At 35.8% G+C, this 16,346-nt stretch overlaps 1 protein-coding gene across 3 annotated transcripts in view; it reads left to right on the top strand.

The window, feature by feature from the left end:
• The window catches only part of PAN3 (poly(A) specific ribonuclease subunit PAN3), a 182,212-nt gene that overhangs the window by 77,237 nt on the left and 88,629 nt on the right, over positions 1-16,346 (top strand). For all 3 annotated transcript variants that reach the window (XM_008158175.3, XM_008158177.3, XM_008158176.3), the window contains one exon: positions 9,665-9,812. In XM_008158175.3, coding sequence (XP_008156397.1) covers positions 9,665-9,812 — 148 coding nt within the window. The remainder of the gene's footprint in view (positions 1-9,664; positions 9,813-16,346) is intronic.

The raw sequence follows: 16,346 nt of genomic DNA, 5'->3' as shown, positions 1-16,346 counted from the left end.
GGTAAAGGTCAGGAATTACTATCTTTCTTTTAAATTTTTTTTGTTTCACTTCATTACTGCTGTGTATGTGCTCAGTGTGAGTGATGCAGGTGCTTATGTAGGTGGGTTCCAACTTACGGCAGAAATCACGTTATGTAGCGCTGTAGGAACAGATCTCTGATGTAACCCGAGGACCTACTGTACTAATAAAAGGGTAATATGCTACTTAGACTGGACATCTTCCAGACGTCCTTCCGGACAAAGCCATGGTGGCAGGGGCCGAGGCAGAGGCAGTTAGGGGCGATCAGGCTGGCAGGGGGGAGCAGTTAGGGGGCAATCAGGTCGGCAGTGGGGAACAATTAGGGAGCGATCAGGCCGGCAGGGGGGAGCAGTTAGGGGGCGATCAGGCTGGCAGGGGGGAGCAGTTAGGGGGCGGTCAGGCTGGCAGTGGGGAGCAGTTAGGGGGTTATCAGGCCAGCAGGGGCGAGCAGTTAGGGGGCAATCAGGTGGCATGGCGGAGCAGTTAGGGGGGGATTAGGCCGGCAGGGGAGGGCAGTTAGGGGGCGATCAGGCTGGCAGGCAGAGTTTGTTAGGTGGTGATCAGGCCGGCAGGCAGAGGCGATTAGGGGTGATCAAGTTGGCAGGCAGAGGCGGTTAGGGGCGATTAGGATGGCAGTGGAGCAGTTAGGGGCATCACGCCGGCAGTCAGGTAGTTAGGGGTGATCAGGTAGGCAGGCAGGCGAGCGGTTAGGAGGGGTCCTGGATTGGAGAGGGTGCTGGCCGGGCTGAGGGACTCCCCTTCCCATGCATGAATTTCGTGCACCGGGCCTCTAGTCATTAGATAAAGGTAAAGGGGACATGGATATACCATTTTTATATGTGTATGCACCTAGTAATGGGGTTAAAACATATAGATGAAGACTAATAGAATTGCAAGGAGAAACAGAGAAACAATGATAGGGATTTTAATACTCCTCTTTCAATAATAGAAGAGTTGAAATACTCCTGTTTCAACCAGTATGGCTCAGTGGTTGAACATCAGCCTGTGAACCAGAAGGTCATGGTTCAATTCCCAGTCAGAGCACATGCCTTGGTTGCAGTCTTGATCCCCGGTGTGCAGCATGCAGGAGGCAGCTGATCAGTGATTCTCATTATTGATGTTTCTATCTCTCTCCCTTTCCCTTCCTTTCTGTAATCAATAAAAATATATTTTAAAAATTTCGTAGAAAAAAGAGACAGAAAATCAGTAAGGAAATGGGGAGACTTGAACAACTCTAACTACCAGTTTGCTATTTACAGAAAACTACCTACAACAACTAAATATATGTTTGTATCAAGTGCACATGGGATATTGACCAAGACAGACCAATATGGGTCATGAAACAGATTCAATAAATTTAAAGAGACTCAAGCCATACACATATGTTCTCTGACTACACGAAATTAAGTTAGAAATCAATAACAGAAAGCTCTTTGGAAAATCTTAAAGTATTTGGAAACTGAATAACATACTTCTAAATTGCTCATGGGTCAAAGGAGAAATAGAATGGGAAATTAGAATGTATTTTGAACTGAAATGAAAACATGTCAAAAGTTGTAGGATGCCACTAAAGCAATAATCAGGGAATTTTTTTAAAGCACTAAAGACTTCTTTTAGAAAAAAACAAATGTTATCAAATCAGTGCTTTCAGCTTCTACCTGAGGAAACTTGAAAAAGGAAAATAAACCCAAAGAAAGCATAAGAAAAGAAATAATTTAGATCAGAGCAGGAAAACGGGGAAATAATGAAACAGAAAAGCTGGTTCTTTGAAAAGATCCATAAAATTGGTAAATAGCCAGACTGATTGAGAAAAAAAGATAAAAAAACATAATTTACTATTGACAGGAACGAAATAGATAACATCATTAGGTTGTATAGATACTATAAGGACACTAAGGAGATATGAATTATTTTATGGCAATAAATTTGACGGGATGAAACAGTCAAATCTTTGAAAAGACACAAGTTTTACCCAAGTTCATTCAAGAAGTAATAGATAGCCCTAGCCGGTTTGACTTAGTGGATAGCGTGTTGGCCTGCCGACTGAAGGGTCCCCGGATTCACTTAAGGTCAAAGGCACATGCCCAGGTTGCAGGTTTGATCTCCAGTAGGAGACGTGCAGGAGGCAGCCAATCAGTGATTCTCATTACTGAGTTTCTATCTCTCCCTCTTTTCCTCTCTGAAATCAATACAAATATATTTTTAAAAAAGTAATAGCATGATTAGCACTAAATATTTTAATCAAATTGAATTTAGAGTTAAAAACCTTCCCACAAAAGAGGCCCAGATGACTTCACTGTGAATTTTACCACATATTTAAGGAAGAAATAGTAGTATGAATTCTATTCAAACTTTGTTCAAAGTCTTGAAAAGGAAGGAATACTTCTTAACTCATTCTATGATGTCATCATTACTATGATTGCAAAATCAGATGAATACTGCACAAAAAGAAGTGTGGCTCAGTTGTTGGGGGTCGTCCCATTCACCAAAAGGTTTCGGGGTTCAATTCCTGGTCAGGGCACATGCCTAGATTGTGTATTTGATCCCCGTTGGGTGGTGGGGGCATGCAGGAGGCAGCTGATCAATGTTTTCTTCTCCCTTCCTTTCTCTCTAAAAAATCAATAGGAATGTTTTTTAAAAATAAGACTGGTAAATATTAGTCACTGCTAAAGCTGAGTGATAGAGGATTATTATACTCTCCTCTTCACTTTTATCATAGTTTAACATTTTCCATAATAGCCCTGGCTTGTGTGGCTCAGGGGTTGAGTGTTGACTTACAAACCAGGAGGTCATGGTTCGATTCCCGATCAGGGCACATGCCCGGGTTGTGGGAGACAACCAATCCATGTGCTCTCACATCGAGTTTCTCTCTTCCTCTTCCTTCCTCTCTCTAAAATCAATAAACTATCCTTAAAAATCAAGCAAACAAATAAACAAAAAAACCAGGAGGAAGTATCTGTGACCTTTGGTTAGGCAAATATTTCTTTGATACAACACCAAATACATGACTCGTGAATGAAGAATTCAATAGACCTGACTTCATCAAAATTTAAGAATTTTTGTTCTTTGAAAGGTAACTGTTAAGAGGATGAAAAGATAGAGACCTGGAGAAAATATTTGTATATCACATATCTGAGAAAGGACTTTTATCCAGAACTGTCAAAATTCCTTAATAGAAAACATACCCAATAACATTGGTTAAAAATGTAAACAGGGCCGAAACTGGTTTAGCTCAGTGGATAGAGCGTCGGCCTGCGGACTCAAGGGTCCCAGGTTCGATTCCGGTCAAGGGCATGTACCTTGGTTGCAGGCACATCCCCAGCGGGGTGTGTGCAAGAGGCAGCTGATCGATGTTTCTCTCTCATCGATGTTTCTAACTCTCTATCCCTCTCTCTTCGTCTCTGTAAAAAATCAATAAAATATATTTTAAAAAAATGTAAACAGGTGTTTTACCAAAGAAGATGTAGAATGGCATATACTTCATTTGGGAAATGAAAATTAAAATCACATTGAGATACCACTACACAATAAGATTTCTAAAATGTAGATGTTTGTCCAAAGCTCATGTTGAGTACATAGAGCAACTTGAGCTCTTTATACAGTGCTAGTGCACATATTAGTACTACTACTTTGGAAAACAGCTGACCAACTTTAAAAAGGTTATGTATACACATACCATATGCCCAAGCCATTCAGTGCTAGGTATTTACCCAAAGGTAGTGAAACATGTTCATATAAAGACATGAGTTCATTGCAACTTTGTTTGTAATAGCCAAAAACTGGAAAAAACACATTTATCCATTTGCTGAAGGGATAAACAACTGTGGTGTTTTGATATTATTGGATATTAATCATCAGTAAAAAAAAACACCAAATGAAATATAGAGACAATGACATGGATGAATATTAATGATGCCAAGTTAAAAAAGCTAGTTAAAAAATCAGCATGTACATATGCATGTAGGACTTATTTGTATTAAACTCTAGAACAGTGCAGACTAAGCTATAGTGACAGAAAACTGGATCGATCAGTGGTTTCATGGTGACCAGAGGCTAGTGGTGCAGAGAGAAATGGAAGAGAGGGATTTAAAAAAGCGAAACTTTTTGGGCAAAACAGATATTCATTATCTTGATTTGGGTAATGGATTCATGTTGCCTACCTATTTCAAGAGTTATCCAAGTTTATATTTTAAATATGTGCAGCTTATCATATGTTAATTTTATCTAAACTGGAGGCCCGGTGCACTGGTGGGGTCCCTTGGCCTGAAACCGGGCCGAAACTGGCTCTCAGACATCCCCCGAGGGGTCCTGGATTGCAAGAGGGCGGCTCTCGGGTGACGCACCCCAGAATTGGGCTCCCTCCTCTCTGGTTCCGAGTGCATCAGCCGAGAACCGCTGCTGCCAAGTGACCATAGCTTGGCAGCTCCTGTGTTGAGCACATGCCCCCGATGGTCAGTGCGCATCATAGCTACTGGCCGGTCAGCCAGTCACTTAGGCTTTTATATCTACACTAATAAAAGAGAAATATGTAAATTGACAGTACTCCTGTGACGCCCACCAGCCAATCAGGAGTGAGCATGCAAATTAACCCAACACAGATGGGTTAATTTGCATATGCAGGCGCGGAGTGGCTGGGCGGGGCAGGACACCTGCTATGAAGGGGAGGGCGGGGGGCAGAGGGAGCTACAGCAGCGGCACTCCAGCCAGAGCAGAGAAGACTGAAGGCTCCTGCCAGAGCGAGCACTGAAGGCTCTGGCCAGAGCGAAGACTGAAGACTCCGGCCGGAGTGAAGATGGAAGGCGGCAGCCAGAGTGAAGGCCTGGGTCCCGAGTGCCGGAGGAAAACCAGTGCTGGCAGCCAGGGGAAGGAAGGCCTATTGCACGAATCTTCATGCAATGGGCCTCTAGTATATAGATAAAGCTGCAAGAACAAATCACCAGGTCATGTTTCATTCAGATAGTGGAAAGATTACTGATAACAACTGAATCATTAAGATAGGTAAAGCAAGTAGAACTCATTATAAGGAGCTGTACCATGGAAGATATTTTATGGCTTTTTTAACCCTTTGTTCTCGCTTGCTTTGTTCTCAATTCTTTTATTCTACTCGGGATTTAATTTTTTAAATACCCCAGATTTTACGAAGCGCGGCAGTAGAATAAAAAACTGGAGTTTCTTTTCATACAAACTTATTTATTTAATGTAAGAAAAGCCCAAATAAAGGAGGAGGGATGGAGGGAGAGAAGGGATGGGCTACCGATGCTAACCGTGTCGAGTCACACTCGACATCCGAGTGCACTTACTATGTGATTAAAAAGAAACCTGACCAATATTTAGGAATATAGTGGTTTCTCAATCATTCATCACATCACCTTAAGACAGTCTTTTTCTTATACTTTTTGATGTATTTGTAATAAAATATTACATAATATTTTGTGTTTCATTTAGTATATACCTCTTCCTGTCCTTTCTACCTAATTAAAAAAATATTTAAAGCCTGCATTTATTTTGTTGCACTAATTACATTAGTTTCTTAATTTATGGGATAGTTTTTTGTAGACTTAAATAAGTATTCTGTTTGTAGTAGAATTCAGCAGAGTATTAAATACTATTACTTTAAAAGCAGCGAATCAAATGATAGTAGGCAATCATAAAATTGAGTTAGAAACCGTATCAGAAAATATCTTCATTTGTAAATAAGCCTTTATTGGTCACTTGTAGATGGCAAATACTGTACCATTTTGGTTGGATAGGATGTGTGGATTGAAATATTATTGTTTTATATAAAATGTAATGATAAAATTATAACTGTACTTTTGAAGCTGAAGGTCAGGACTCTTGATTTAGTATATTTCTGTCTAGAGAGGACAGGTGCCATTCAAATGTTGAGGGATGATGCCAGTTTGGAGAACTCACTATATAAAAAGTACTTGTTTGCTTTTGGCAGAGAGATGCAGTATAAATTTAAGTATATGAGAACCCCAAATTCTATTTTTATTGGTAAATTCTCACAAAGTGAATGTCTGCTACTTAACTTGAATAAGCATTGATTTTAAAAAATGCATTTATAGCTGTTTAAAATAAAAATAAAAATTAGCGTTTAAAATATGAACAGAAATCAGAATAGAAGTAGACATTGTAGCAGAAATATACTGTATTTTTTCGTGTATAAGACCCTATTTTTTTCTAAAATCGTTAGACTGAAAATCGATGGGCATCTTACACATGGAAGTCAGCCGAGGAGGGAGCCTCGCCGGTGCATAGCTGCCCATACCTTGTCAAACAGGCTTCCTCCAATCACGAGTCTTATTGTTACTGACATCAGCTGATGCCGTAATTGGAGGTGGAGAGTGCACAGATGCAACAGGGACTGGAGCGTTCTCAGTATCAAACCCGGGACCCCTCAGTTTGCAGGCCGACACTCTATCCACCGAGCCAAACCAGCCAGGGCTAAGCTCTTTTTTTAACTTCTTAATTAAAATTTACCTTTGGGTAGGTCTTTTGCATCTGTGGTTGTTGAAGTTGCAGTTTAGTGTGTAAATTTTCAGTTACATTTTTAATAAGTTACTTTAATCAATTTTTAATTTAAATTATTTATTGTTTAAAGTATTACATGAGTCTCTTTTTTCCCCCATTGACCTCTCCCTGGCTGCTCCCACTCCCCAGCACATGCCCTCATCCCCCTACTGTCTGTGTCCATTGGTTATGCTCATATTCATGCATACAAGTCCTTTGGTTCATCTCTTACCCCACCCTCCACTACCTTCCCTCTGAGGTTTTACGGTCTGATCGATGCTTCTCTATCTCTGGATCTGTTTTTGTTCATCAGTTTTATGTTGTTCATTATATTCCACAAATGAGTGAGATCATGTGATATTTATCTTTCTCTGACTGGCTTATTTCACTTAACATAATGCTCTCCAGTTCCATCCATGCTGTTGCAAATGGTAAGAATTCCTTCTTTTTTACAGCAGTGTAGTATACCATTGTGTAGATATACCACAGTTTTCTAATCCACTTATCTACTGATGGGCTATTTTAATAAATTTTGAGGTCCTTTATACTTTGTTAGAATGACATTTTATGATGATTTGTTTGGCAAAGGCACAATAGACTTTCGCCACCTATTTCTCTTTTATAGGATTCCTTAAAAGTAGTCTTTCAAATTAATTTAAATAGGTTTAATATAGAGAAACTCAGCTTTGAAATCAGATATGCTGTTATTCATAGTAATTGTAAGATATATGTGAAATGGAAATTGGGTAATACCTTTTTCTCAGAAACATGCTACTAAAAAGTTTTGTATGCATATATAATTTTCTTTGTCTAAATTTGCTGTTTCTTAGTAATCTTGTAGTCCTGAAGTCCTCATATTTCATAGACATTTTGAACTCTTTTACTAAGGTACCTGATTGCTTTTATCTTGATTCCATCTTCTAAAATAGGTTTAAGATTAACTAGTACACACAGATTTAGCTCCAAAGTGGTCCTTTTAGTAGCCATTTGTTCCTTACAACTAGAGATTAACATATGTTGGCTTAGTTTGTACTCCAGAAATTAAGGAGTTGATCATACTTTTAAAGAACATGCCATAATTTTGGAAAACTTTAGAATTTGGAAGATTTTAGTGTGTGTGTGTGTGTGTGTGTGTGTGTGTGTGTGTGTGTGTGTGTATAGCGCGGGGGGGGGGTAGGATTACATATTTCTCTTTAGAAAATTTATTTTGTAGCAAGCCTGATACCCCCTCTTCCCTGAATTTCATGTTTTAGATATGGGCAGTAAAAGAGGTTCATTCTATATATTTATATTTTAATTAAGCTCGGATTAACATTTCCTCTATATTTTATCACTTCGTGTTTAATTTTCTCTTGGCATGCACCTGTAAAATATCATTGTTTTAGAGTTTAAAATTAGGGTAGCCTGTTGACTTATCTTTCAAATTTAATATTTTGAATTCTAACTTGATAGTTTCAAGTGTCATTCCCCTAATGATAGGGAAGTTTTCTTGGATTGTATAGTAATTAGTCCATAGTCTGATTTTCTGCCTTCTTTATTCTAATGATTAGTTCTAAAATACTTTTGAGTGATGAAATTCTTCGTTTCATGACTCAGTGTTTTAAATTTAGTTTGTATGTATACATAAAATGTGGGTTAAAGTATGAACATACTGAATTTTTTCTTTGGTTGACCTTATTGGAAGTTGAATTCAAATGATATCGCTCATGGTAATGGTCATTGAATCTTTATTGCACTTAAGCATGTAGAATTTAAAATGGTCACCATTTCAGCCCTGGCTGGTGGGCTCAGTGGTTAGAACGTAGGCCCTCCTTCAGTGTTCTCGGGTTCGTGGTCAAGGGCGAGTACCTGGGTTGCAGGTTCCATCCCTACCCCAGTTGGTGTGTACGGGAGGCAACCAATCGATGTGTCTCTCACATTGATGTGTTTCTCTCTCTCTCTCTCTTTTTCTCTCTCTGACCCCTCCCTTCCTCCCTTTCACTTTTTCTTTAAAAAAAAAAAAATCAATGGAAAAAATATCCTCAGGTGAGGATTAACAAAAAAACAATTTAATAAATAAAAGAAAATATTTATTAAAATATATAAAATAAAATATTTAGGTCATTCATTTGTTTCACATGGACAAAAATATAGACCATTTATGAATTCGAAATACAGTCTCATGTTCTAGTAATTCCTTATTTTTATATTCTCACCTGAGGATATGTGTATATTTTGAGAGAGAGAGAGAGAGAGAGAGAGAGAGAGAGAGAGAGAGAGAAAGAAAAAGAGAAACATCAATTAGAGAGAGAAACATCAATTGTTTGCCTCTGGTACTGGCTCTGACTAGGGATTGAAACCGCAGCCTGGGTAAGTTCCCTGACCGGGAATTGAACCCACAACCTTTTGGTATACAGGACGATGCTCCAACCAACTGAGCCACCCAGCCAGAGCTGTTTTAATAGTTCTTAAAGCCAAAAGTACCATGCCACTTGAATATATAAAATGTGACTTACAATGATGAAGAAAATTTTTAATGTAATTATATGGCAAAATATTTTTAATATAACGTAAGTTACATGTGATACTTCGCATGCATTGGGGCCTCTATTGTGTTTTTCTTCTATCTTGATTTTTTTTCCATGTATGCCTTGTTTATACATGTTTTTTCTGGTCTTTACTCTGTTACTTAAATATATGGTACCATATTATTGAGAAAATGTCTTAAATGCTTATAGAAAAGGAAGTGATTAATTTTGGAATAAAGGCAGTTTTTACCTTCATACTAGTAGAATTGGTTTAAAGATACTAAATTTGAAACTTGTTGCTCAGTTTTGAGGTAGTCTCAACCTCCCAGTTCTCTAAAATGTCTTAGGATACTTTGGTAATGATGCATATTTGACTATAAAGGCAAATTTTGCATGTTTCTGAGGTTAAACTCTGCAAGTGAAATTAAAATTAACAAATTTGATTTAAAAACTCCCTTAAAATTTATTTATACCACCCCAAAATATGAAAACTAAAAAACACTGTAAATCTTTTCAGTAAAATATTCTACTCAGTAAATAAAACACTGTGGAATAATGCCTAGTAGATTCAATGTCTTTTTTGGGCTTAAAATGTGTTAACTTACTATATTTGATTTTTAAATAGACACCAAATCCTACTGCAAGCGAGTTTATTCCTAAAGGAGGATCAACCTCCAGGCTGAGTAATGTGTCCCAGTCAAATATGTCTGCCTTCTCTCAAGTTTTCTCTCACCCATCCATGGGAAGTCCTGCTGCTGCTGGATTAGCACCAGGTAAGTTGGGTAACTTTCCAGTGAGTTCCAGATATTAAATCTGTAAGCACCATTTGCTATTAGTTTATCAGAACTGAAATTGTATACTTGATGATTCACATTTGAACACATTGTAAGTTTTATGTTCTAGATTTTGGTACCAGAGTTGAAAAATTAAAAGCGAAATTTAAATATGAAAAAAAAATTTAAGCGTGTTTAATAGCACAGAAATAAACGAAGAAAATGGTTATTTAGGAAAAATATCTATCTGGACCTTAGTATTTCCCTTTTTTAAAAGTCAGTGCTATTTCACTCAAAAACTTCTGTAAGAGCATAAGAAAATATTGATGAGTATGTGTGCTTCACAGCCCTTTTGTACTAAATTTCTAAAGAATAGCTTATTCTATATAATTCAAAATATAAGTTTAGGTGTACTTCTTACCTTTCAGATGTTTGGTTATAAGTCTGTAACAGTAATTCTTTTTAATCCTTACTCGAAGATATGGTGTTTTTTTAAAAAAACATACTGATTTGAGAGAAAGAAAGAGAGAGAAACATCAATCAGTTGCCTCCCATAAGTGCCACAGCCTGGGTATATGCCCTGACTGGAAATGGAACCTGGCAACCTTTTGGTATATGGGACAATATTCCGATCAGTTGAGCCACTTGGCCAAGGTTGTAATAGTAATTTTTAATTGGGTAAAGTATTATAAACAATAGTAGAAAATAAATAGTAGGAAAGAATGTATTAGGAGTCACTGAGGTAGGCAAAACAATATTTCTCAGTCATTTTCTTCCAAGTTTACCTATAATGATAGAATAATTTGGACAAATGTATTTATACCCTTCGGGTTCTCAGGCACGGTTCATAGTGACCTTTTGAGAACTCTTTTTTTTTTTAAGTTCTCTGTTTTATCTTAATCATTCAAATTTTACCTTCTAGCCCGTGACATAAGCATTTATTATAATAATAATAATAAAAGTTTTGTAGATAATTAACATCACCCATCTCTACTGTGATCTATTTTAATCAGAAAAGTAAGCTATGCAAAATTATATTGAATTTATCATAAATGCTGAGCAGGTTATCTTGTGTCTGTAAAATGTTTGAGCTCCCCATACAGATTATGTTTCTAGAACCTGTACTGGACAATCATCACTTGGCCTTGAATGTTTCAAAAAACAGAAACAAAATGAAATATATGCACACTAAATGAAGCCAAACTATCTAGCTGGATCTGCCTGGAACTAGTACTGCCTTCAGGGCTTAACCAAATTATTAAGAGAAATCATTAGTTTTTATACTGATAAGGAATCAAGGACCTTTTGGGGAAGAATGAGGGAAGGTAATGATAACTTTATGGAACAGAGCATCTGGTTTAGCATGTAAAATACCAAATGTACTCAGGCTAAATAACCTTGTGCTGCCAAGGGTTTTATCAATGCCTCCTTCCCCCAACTTTCTCTCCCACCCTTTTTCTCCATTCATCTCCCCCTTCTTTTCAGCCCCTTTCCCCTCACTGTCCCTTTACCTTTTCTTCTACCCTCAGGTTTAGTTAAATTTGTAAACATTTTCCCTTCTTCTCTAGAGAGCAGTGTCAGAATTGAATATTCCTGATAGCCTAAAGGTTTTACTTGTAAGTAATATGTTACTTTGATTTTTCTCCCATTGAGGTGTGTTCACATTGTGTACACGAGCATAATCTCCATGTCAGCTATACATCTAAAATTTCTTAGAGATTGTCCAGACTTCTGAGCAGTGTATATAAAGCACCCACAATAATAGTATCCATATGCCAGTTAGTTGGCTTTTGTAATTAAGTACCAGTTTATTTTGGCATAACAATACATCTTCCCTTGTTTCAAAAATTAACATTTTGTTCATATCTTTGATCAGACTTGTTCAAGCTTGCCATTAAAAATAGGCTTTATAAATATTGGGGGAGTTAAAAATGTCAAAGACAATTTTAGATCTTGAAAATGTTTACTTAAAAAAATCCATAATGCTGTGGTATTTAAGTGTTTTAATAGGCATTGTGTGTAGGTAGGTGTCTCATTGGCCCCTATTGGGTGTTATAACCTAAATTGGGGATGAAATTAATTAATTTAAAAATTAAATTAGGTGAGAAACTACTTATTTTTCTACATAGTTCTAATATTAAAATGACTAATTACTGTCTGGAACCATTGAAAGTAAGTCAGTGTATCATATTAAATACATTCCTAAAATTTTTATACATGTTATTTAAAAATTGTTCTTCATTAAAATGAGAATCAACTAAGCTAAAACATTTTCCAAAAATACTGGAATGATGAATTGTTTTGCACTTATTATTTCTTCATAATTCTTTTAGTTAATGGCTTAATACTCTCTGGAGATCAGCAAAGAAAAAATTAAGTCTGACTGACTTTCAGGAAACCATTTTACCCCCTCCCCCCCAATGTCTTCCATTACTTGTTACCCACAAATGCTATTTTTTCCAAGGCCTAGGAAAGATCATAAAATTTCTACTTTATTGTTGTAGAATAAAAAAGGTCATGAAGTTTACCTAAGTGATGATTTAATTTATCATTAGTGCTTCTTGTCTACTATAGGTATAAGCTATTGATAATTTTGTTATAAAGTTTCATTTTATTTTTTTCAGCTTCTAGTCCAGATTATTATCCTTGAAAATATATCAAAAACTACTGTTTTTCTAAAATCTCTATATAAAAAGCTAATATGCAAAGTGTCCCCTTGCAAAGTGTCCCCTCTGGAGTTTGACCCGGAGGTGGGGAGTTCAATCGCTAGCTATGATATGCGCTGACCACTAGGGGGTGGCGCGGAACAAAGGAAGGCCCCAGCCGGCAGCTGGAAGACCCTGATCGGCCCTGATCGCTGGATAGGCCTAGGGACCCTACCTGTGCATGAATTTCGTGCACCGGGCTTCTAGTATATATAAATGAAGCCATAAATATTTTTACATCCAAAGTAAACTACAGCAATGTCATTTTTATTATCTGTGAAAAAATACATACTTAAATATATCTCTTGACTACAATGTAAACATATTTGAATAAATTTGAGTAGATATTAAGATTTAGAATTTCCTCAAATTGTAAGAAACAAAAGCACAATTCCGGGAACATGGTAGATCCTGAGTAAATCAAGTCTCTTTTTTAAAAACTTGTTTTGATCACTTTTAAAATGATTCGTATTTTTTAAAAAAGTTTTAATGCAACAAGTGAAACTTTAAATAAAAGTTACTTGAATTTATTTATAGCTAATTAGATTTAAGAAGTATTTAGAAGTATTAAAAATATGCAGCCCATGTTGTTTCCATTGAATTGTATACACAACCATTTTATTTTAGTTTAAGAAATCAAGGATTTATAGTTTACTTGTTTTATGCACATTTAACCTAAGAACAATAGCAAAATTTCTAAATATCTTCTATGAAGGTAGTTGTTATATGAGTATGTGATATGGCATTTAACTTGGGCACTTTTCTCCTATCACAGTTTATATTATCCTGATGTTCAAAAGTTAAGAAGCACTGGTTTAACACAGCCTTAGCAAAATTTATTTCAGTTTATTTCCAGAGCGTGTTATAGTAAGAGTACTTTTAAAGTAATGCATAAGTCTAAAGATATATTTTTCTAATAGCCTTTGCTTTAGGCAAACAGTTTTTGAATAGATTTTTAGAGATGAAAATATGATTACACTAAGTATATGAAATAATAGTTTATGCTTTAATTTTTTTGTGCCATGAAAATAATTTTATCATGAGAACCAATTGCTGAAAGTTCTTCTTAATCAGAATTTTTCCTAAGAGTGTTTTGATTTGGTAGTAGACTTAGTAAACTAAGTCTCGATGTGCTTTAATTACCTCAAAATTAGCCACAGTCTGTTTGAAAGTGTTTTAAGAGAGGTAGTAACAGGAGCATGCAGTTCTGGATGGTATATGATACATCATCTGGTAGCTTAGTGCAGTTTTGACTCAGGAATTGAGCATATCTTTTTCTGCTTAATTGTGTGTGGACACTTGGGAGGGGCAGAGGGGAGTTCTTGGATTTGAAAATGCCATCATTGATTCATAAATGAACGAGCTGTAAATAAGTATTTTCCAATATTGTTCTTTAAGTTAAGGATGGTACAGATACTTGGACCATTTGATACACTTCATTGTAAATTATTATGGCAAATCTCAGATGATTGATTTGGGGAAAAGCATTTATTTATACTAAACTTAAAATTATTAAATAATTGTATTCATTTATTATGCTTTTAGACCCAGATCTTGAAATACTTAGTCATTTCTTATATATTCCTGAGGGTACCAGATTGTTGGGTAAAACTGGCTAATATTCTTCAATATATTTTTTGGCTTGTTCAAGGTGTGGTGAAAAGGGAAAATTTATATTCATTATTCTTGTTAAAAATATTGAAGTACTAAATTTTATATTATATAATACATTATTTAAAATAGAGTTATTTATTTTTGTGCTATTGAAAGGTTTCGATTAGGAGATTCCTTTTACTTCTAAAGTTCAATGCTAAAAATTAAAGTTTTGTGATTCATTAGCTCTATGGCATTTCATATCATAGATGAATACAATGGAGGCTTAATTCAATTCAATTGCATAGTAATTGGCTTATGTGATAATCTAATATTGGTTATTGATCCAGGTGGAACTTTTAGGGTTCACAATAGTTCAGCCTTGTTCCAGTTTAGAGGTGGCATTCCTGACAGATTATAATCTAGCTTCTGCTTTGTAATTTATAGAAGCAATAAGGAATTCATTATCTAATCAAGGCAGCCCAGTGTACATTTTTATAGTTTGAATAAAATAGAAAATTATATCATATTTGAATTAAACTCACTCTCGTCTTTTACCTACTAGTCCTAGTTCTTTTTCTTTTTATTGAATGGAATAAATAAAAATTTTTTCTGCATGATAGTCCTTTCAATTATTACTATTATGTTTTAGGCTAGTTGTTTGTATGTGTGTGTCCATGTAACTGATCTGTTTGTATGACTGAAAAACAAGAGAGAGAACAGACTGGGAAAATAATTGCTAAAATTAACTAACTGTATAGGTAAAAAATCATGAACTGTTGTAAGTCATAATGGCTGGAACACTAGTGTGGATAAAATTAAATCCACAGGCCTATCTATCTTACTGTATCACTACCCTGATATCCAGCTAAGGAGTGTATATACCATTAGGAAAATAGGACACTCTGTTAACAGTCTTGCAGATCGTGAATATCTAAGTTCATATTTACAGTATGTCTTAGTCTCTACATTAAAATCACTAAGGGCATAAAAATTTCATAAGCTATCATTTTAGATTGCTTTATGTTTCACTAAATGGTATAATTACTGAAAGTAAAAATTGTAAAAATAATTATGTAATTCTTAAACATCATGTTTTATAGGATGTAACCCTAAACAGATGTAATTATTTTTCAAAAGTCTACAGATTCTGTGGGACTGTCAAGTAATTCTATCATAGTATTTTGATTTCAGTTTCAGCTGATTTCTCTGAATTATTTTTACACATAATAGCAGCAGAGTTAGGTTAGCATTAAAATGTTCTAGTTGTTTTAAATATCAGTCTGGATTTCCTGAGCATATTAGAAATTCCTAAGGAGAAGGGATCTTTTCATTTCTTATCTTGTACAAACTAGTTTCTTTTCTCTTTTGGAAAAAAATGTTTTAATTGGTGGGTTTCGCTTAAGTACAGTGAATTTGAATGAGTCAGTAAACATCTTTGATGAACTTCTAGAAAATGCAAATGTTCAAGAGGATATAGATGAATAGTCATATAAGGAACAGAAATAATCCTGTTGAAAGTTTAACTGCATCAGAACTAGAGTCACTGTGTTTTGAAGTGCTAAAACATTCTTAAAACCAGTTAAAATATTTATAAGAATTATGTTTAAATTGCATGTTTCCAATTTTTGTAACTACTTTGTTTTTCAGGTATATTCAGCAGACTCACTCAAACCTTTCAAGGTTTTCTTATTGGGGATTGCTTTCTACATTAAAAAATAAAATAAAAATTTATAGTTAAGATCTGGAACCCTTGAGGTTTTGTGAAGAGGGCCTTTTCACTACCCTGTAATGTTGAGCTTATCCTAGACAGGGGCTGCTCTGTGTATGCATGTATATGGATATAGATGTTGATGTCCCAAGGAAGGTTACTAACAGTTGAACTGTAGAGCCATAACTGGCTTGGGAGTACTTGCTGGCTATCTTTCTTTCCCAGTTGGGAATTTCAAGAAACTGAGGCAAGACATTAATGGTACAGAGAGGGATGTGGCTGCTGCATCTGACTTGGAGACCTGTCAGGTAAGGCTTAAATAGTTCCCATAGGTACTGTTCTACTGGTTGAGAAATCCTTGGTTAATGTGTACTGTTAGGTTTGAGAGATCCTGTTGTGGACTTCCTGTTTAAATCTCATATATTGGCTAACTTGTCCCTTAATTAAGGGGTAGGTTACTTGTTACTTGTTCCTTAATTAAGGAGTGGCTAGGGCTCTCTTTGACTATAGGTTCAATAGTGAACA

The sequence above is a fragment of the Eptesicus fuscus genome, chromosome 7, assembly GCF_027574615.1.
Source record: "Eptesicus fuscus isolate TK198812 chromosome 7, DD_ASM_mEF_20220401, whole genome shotgun sequence".
NCBI lineage: Eukaryota > Metazoa > Chordata > Mammalia > Chiroptera > Vespertilionidae > Eptesicus > Eptesicus fuscus.
This window is presented reverse-complemented; position numbering and strand designations above follow the sequence as displayed.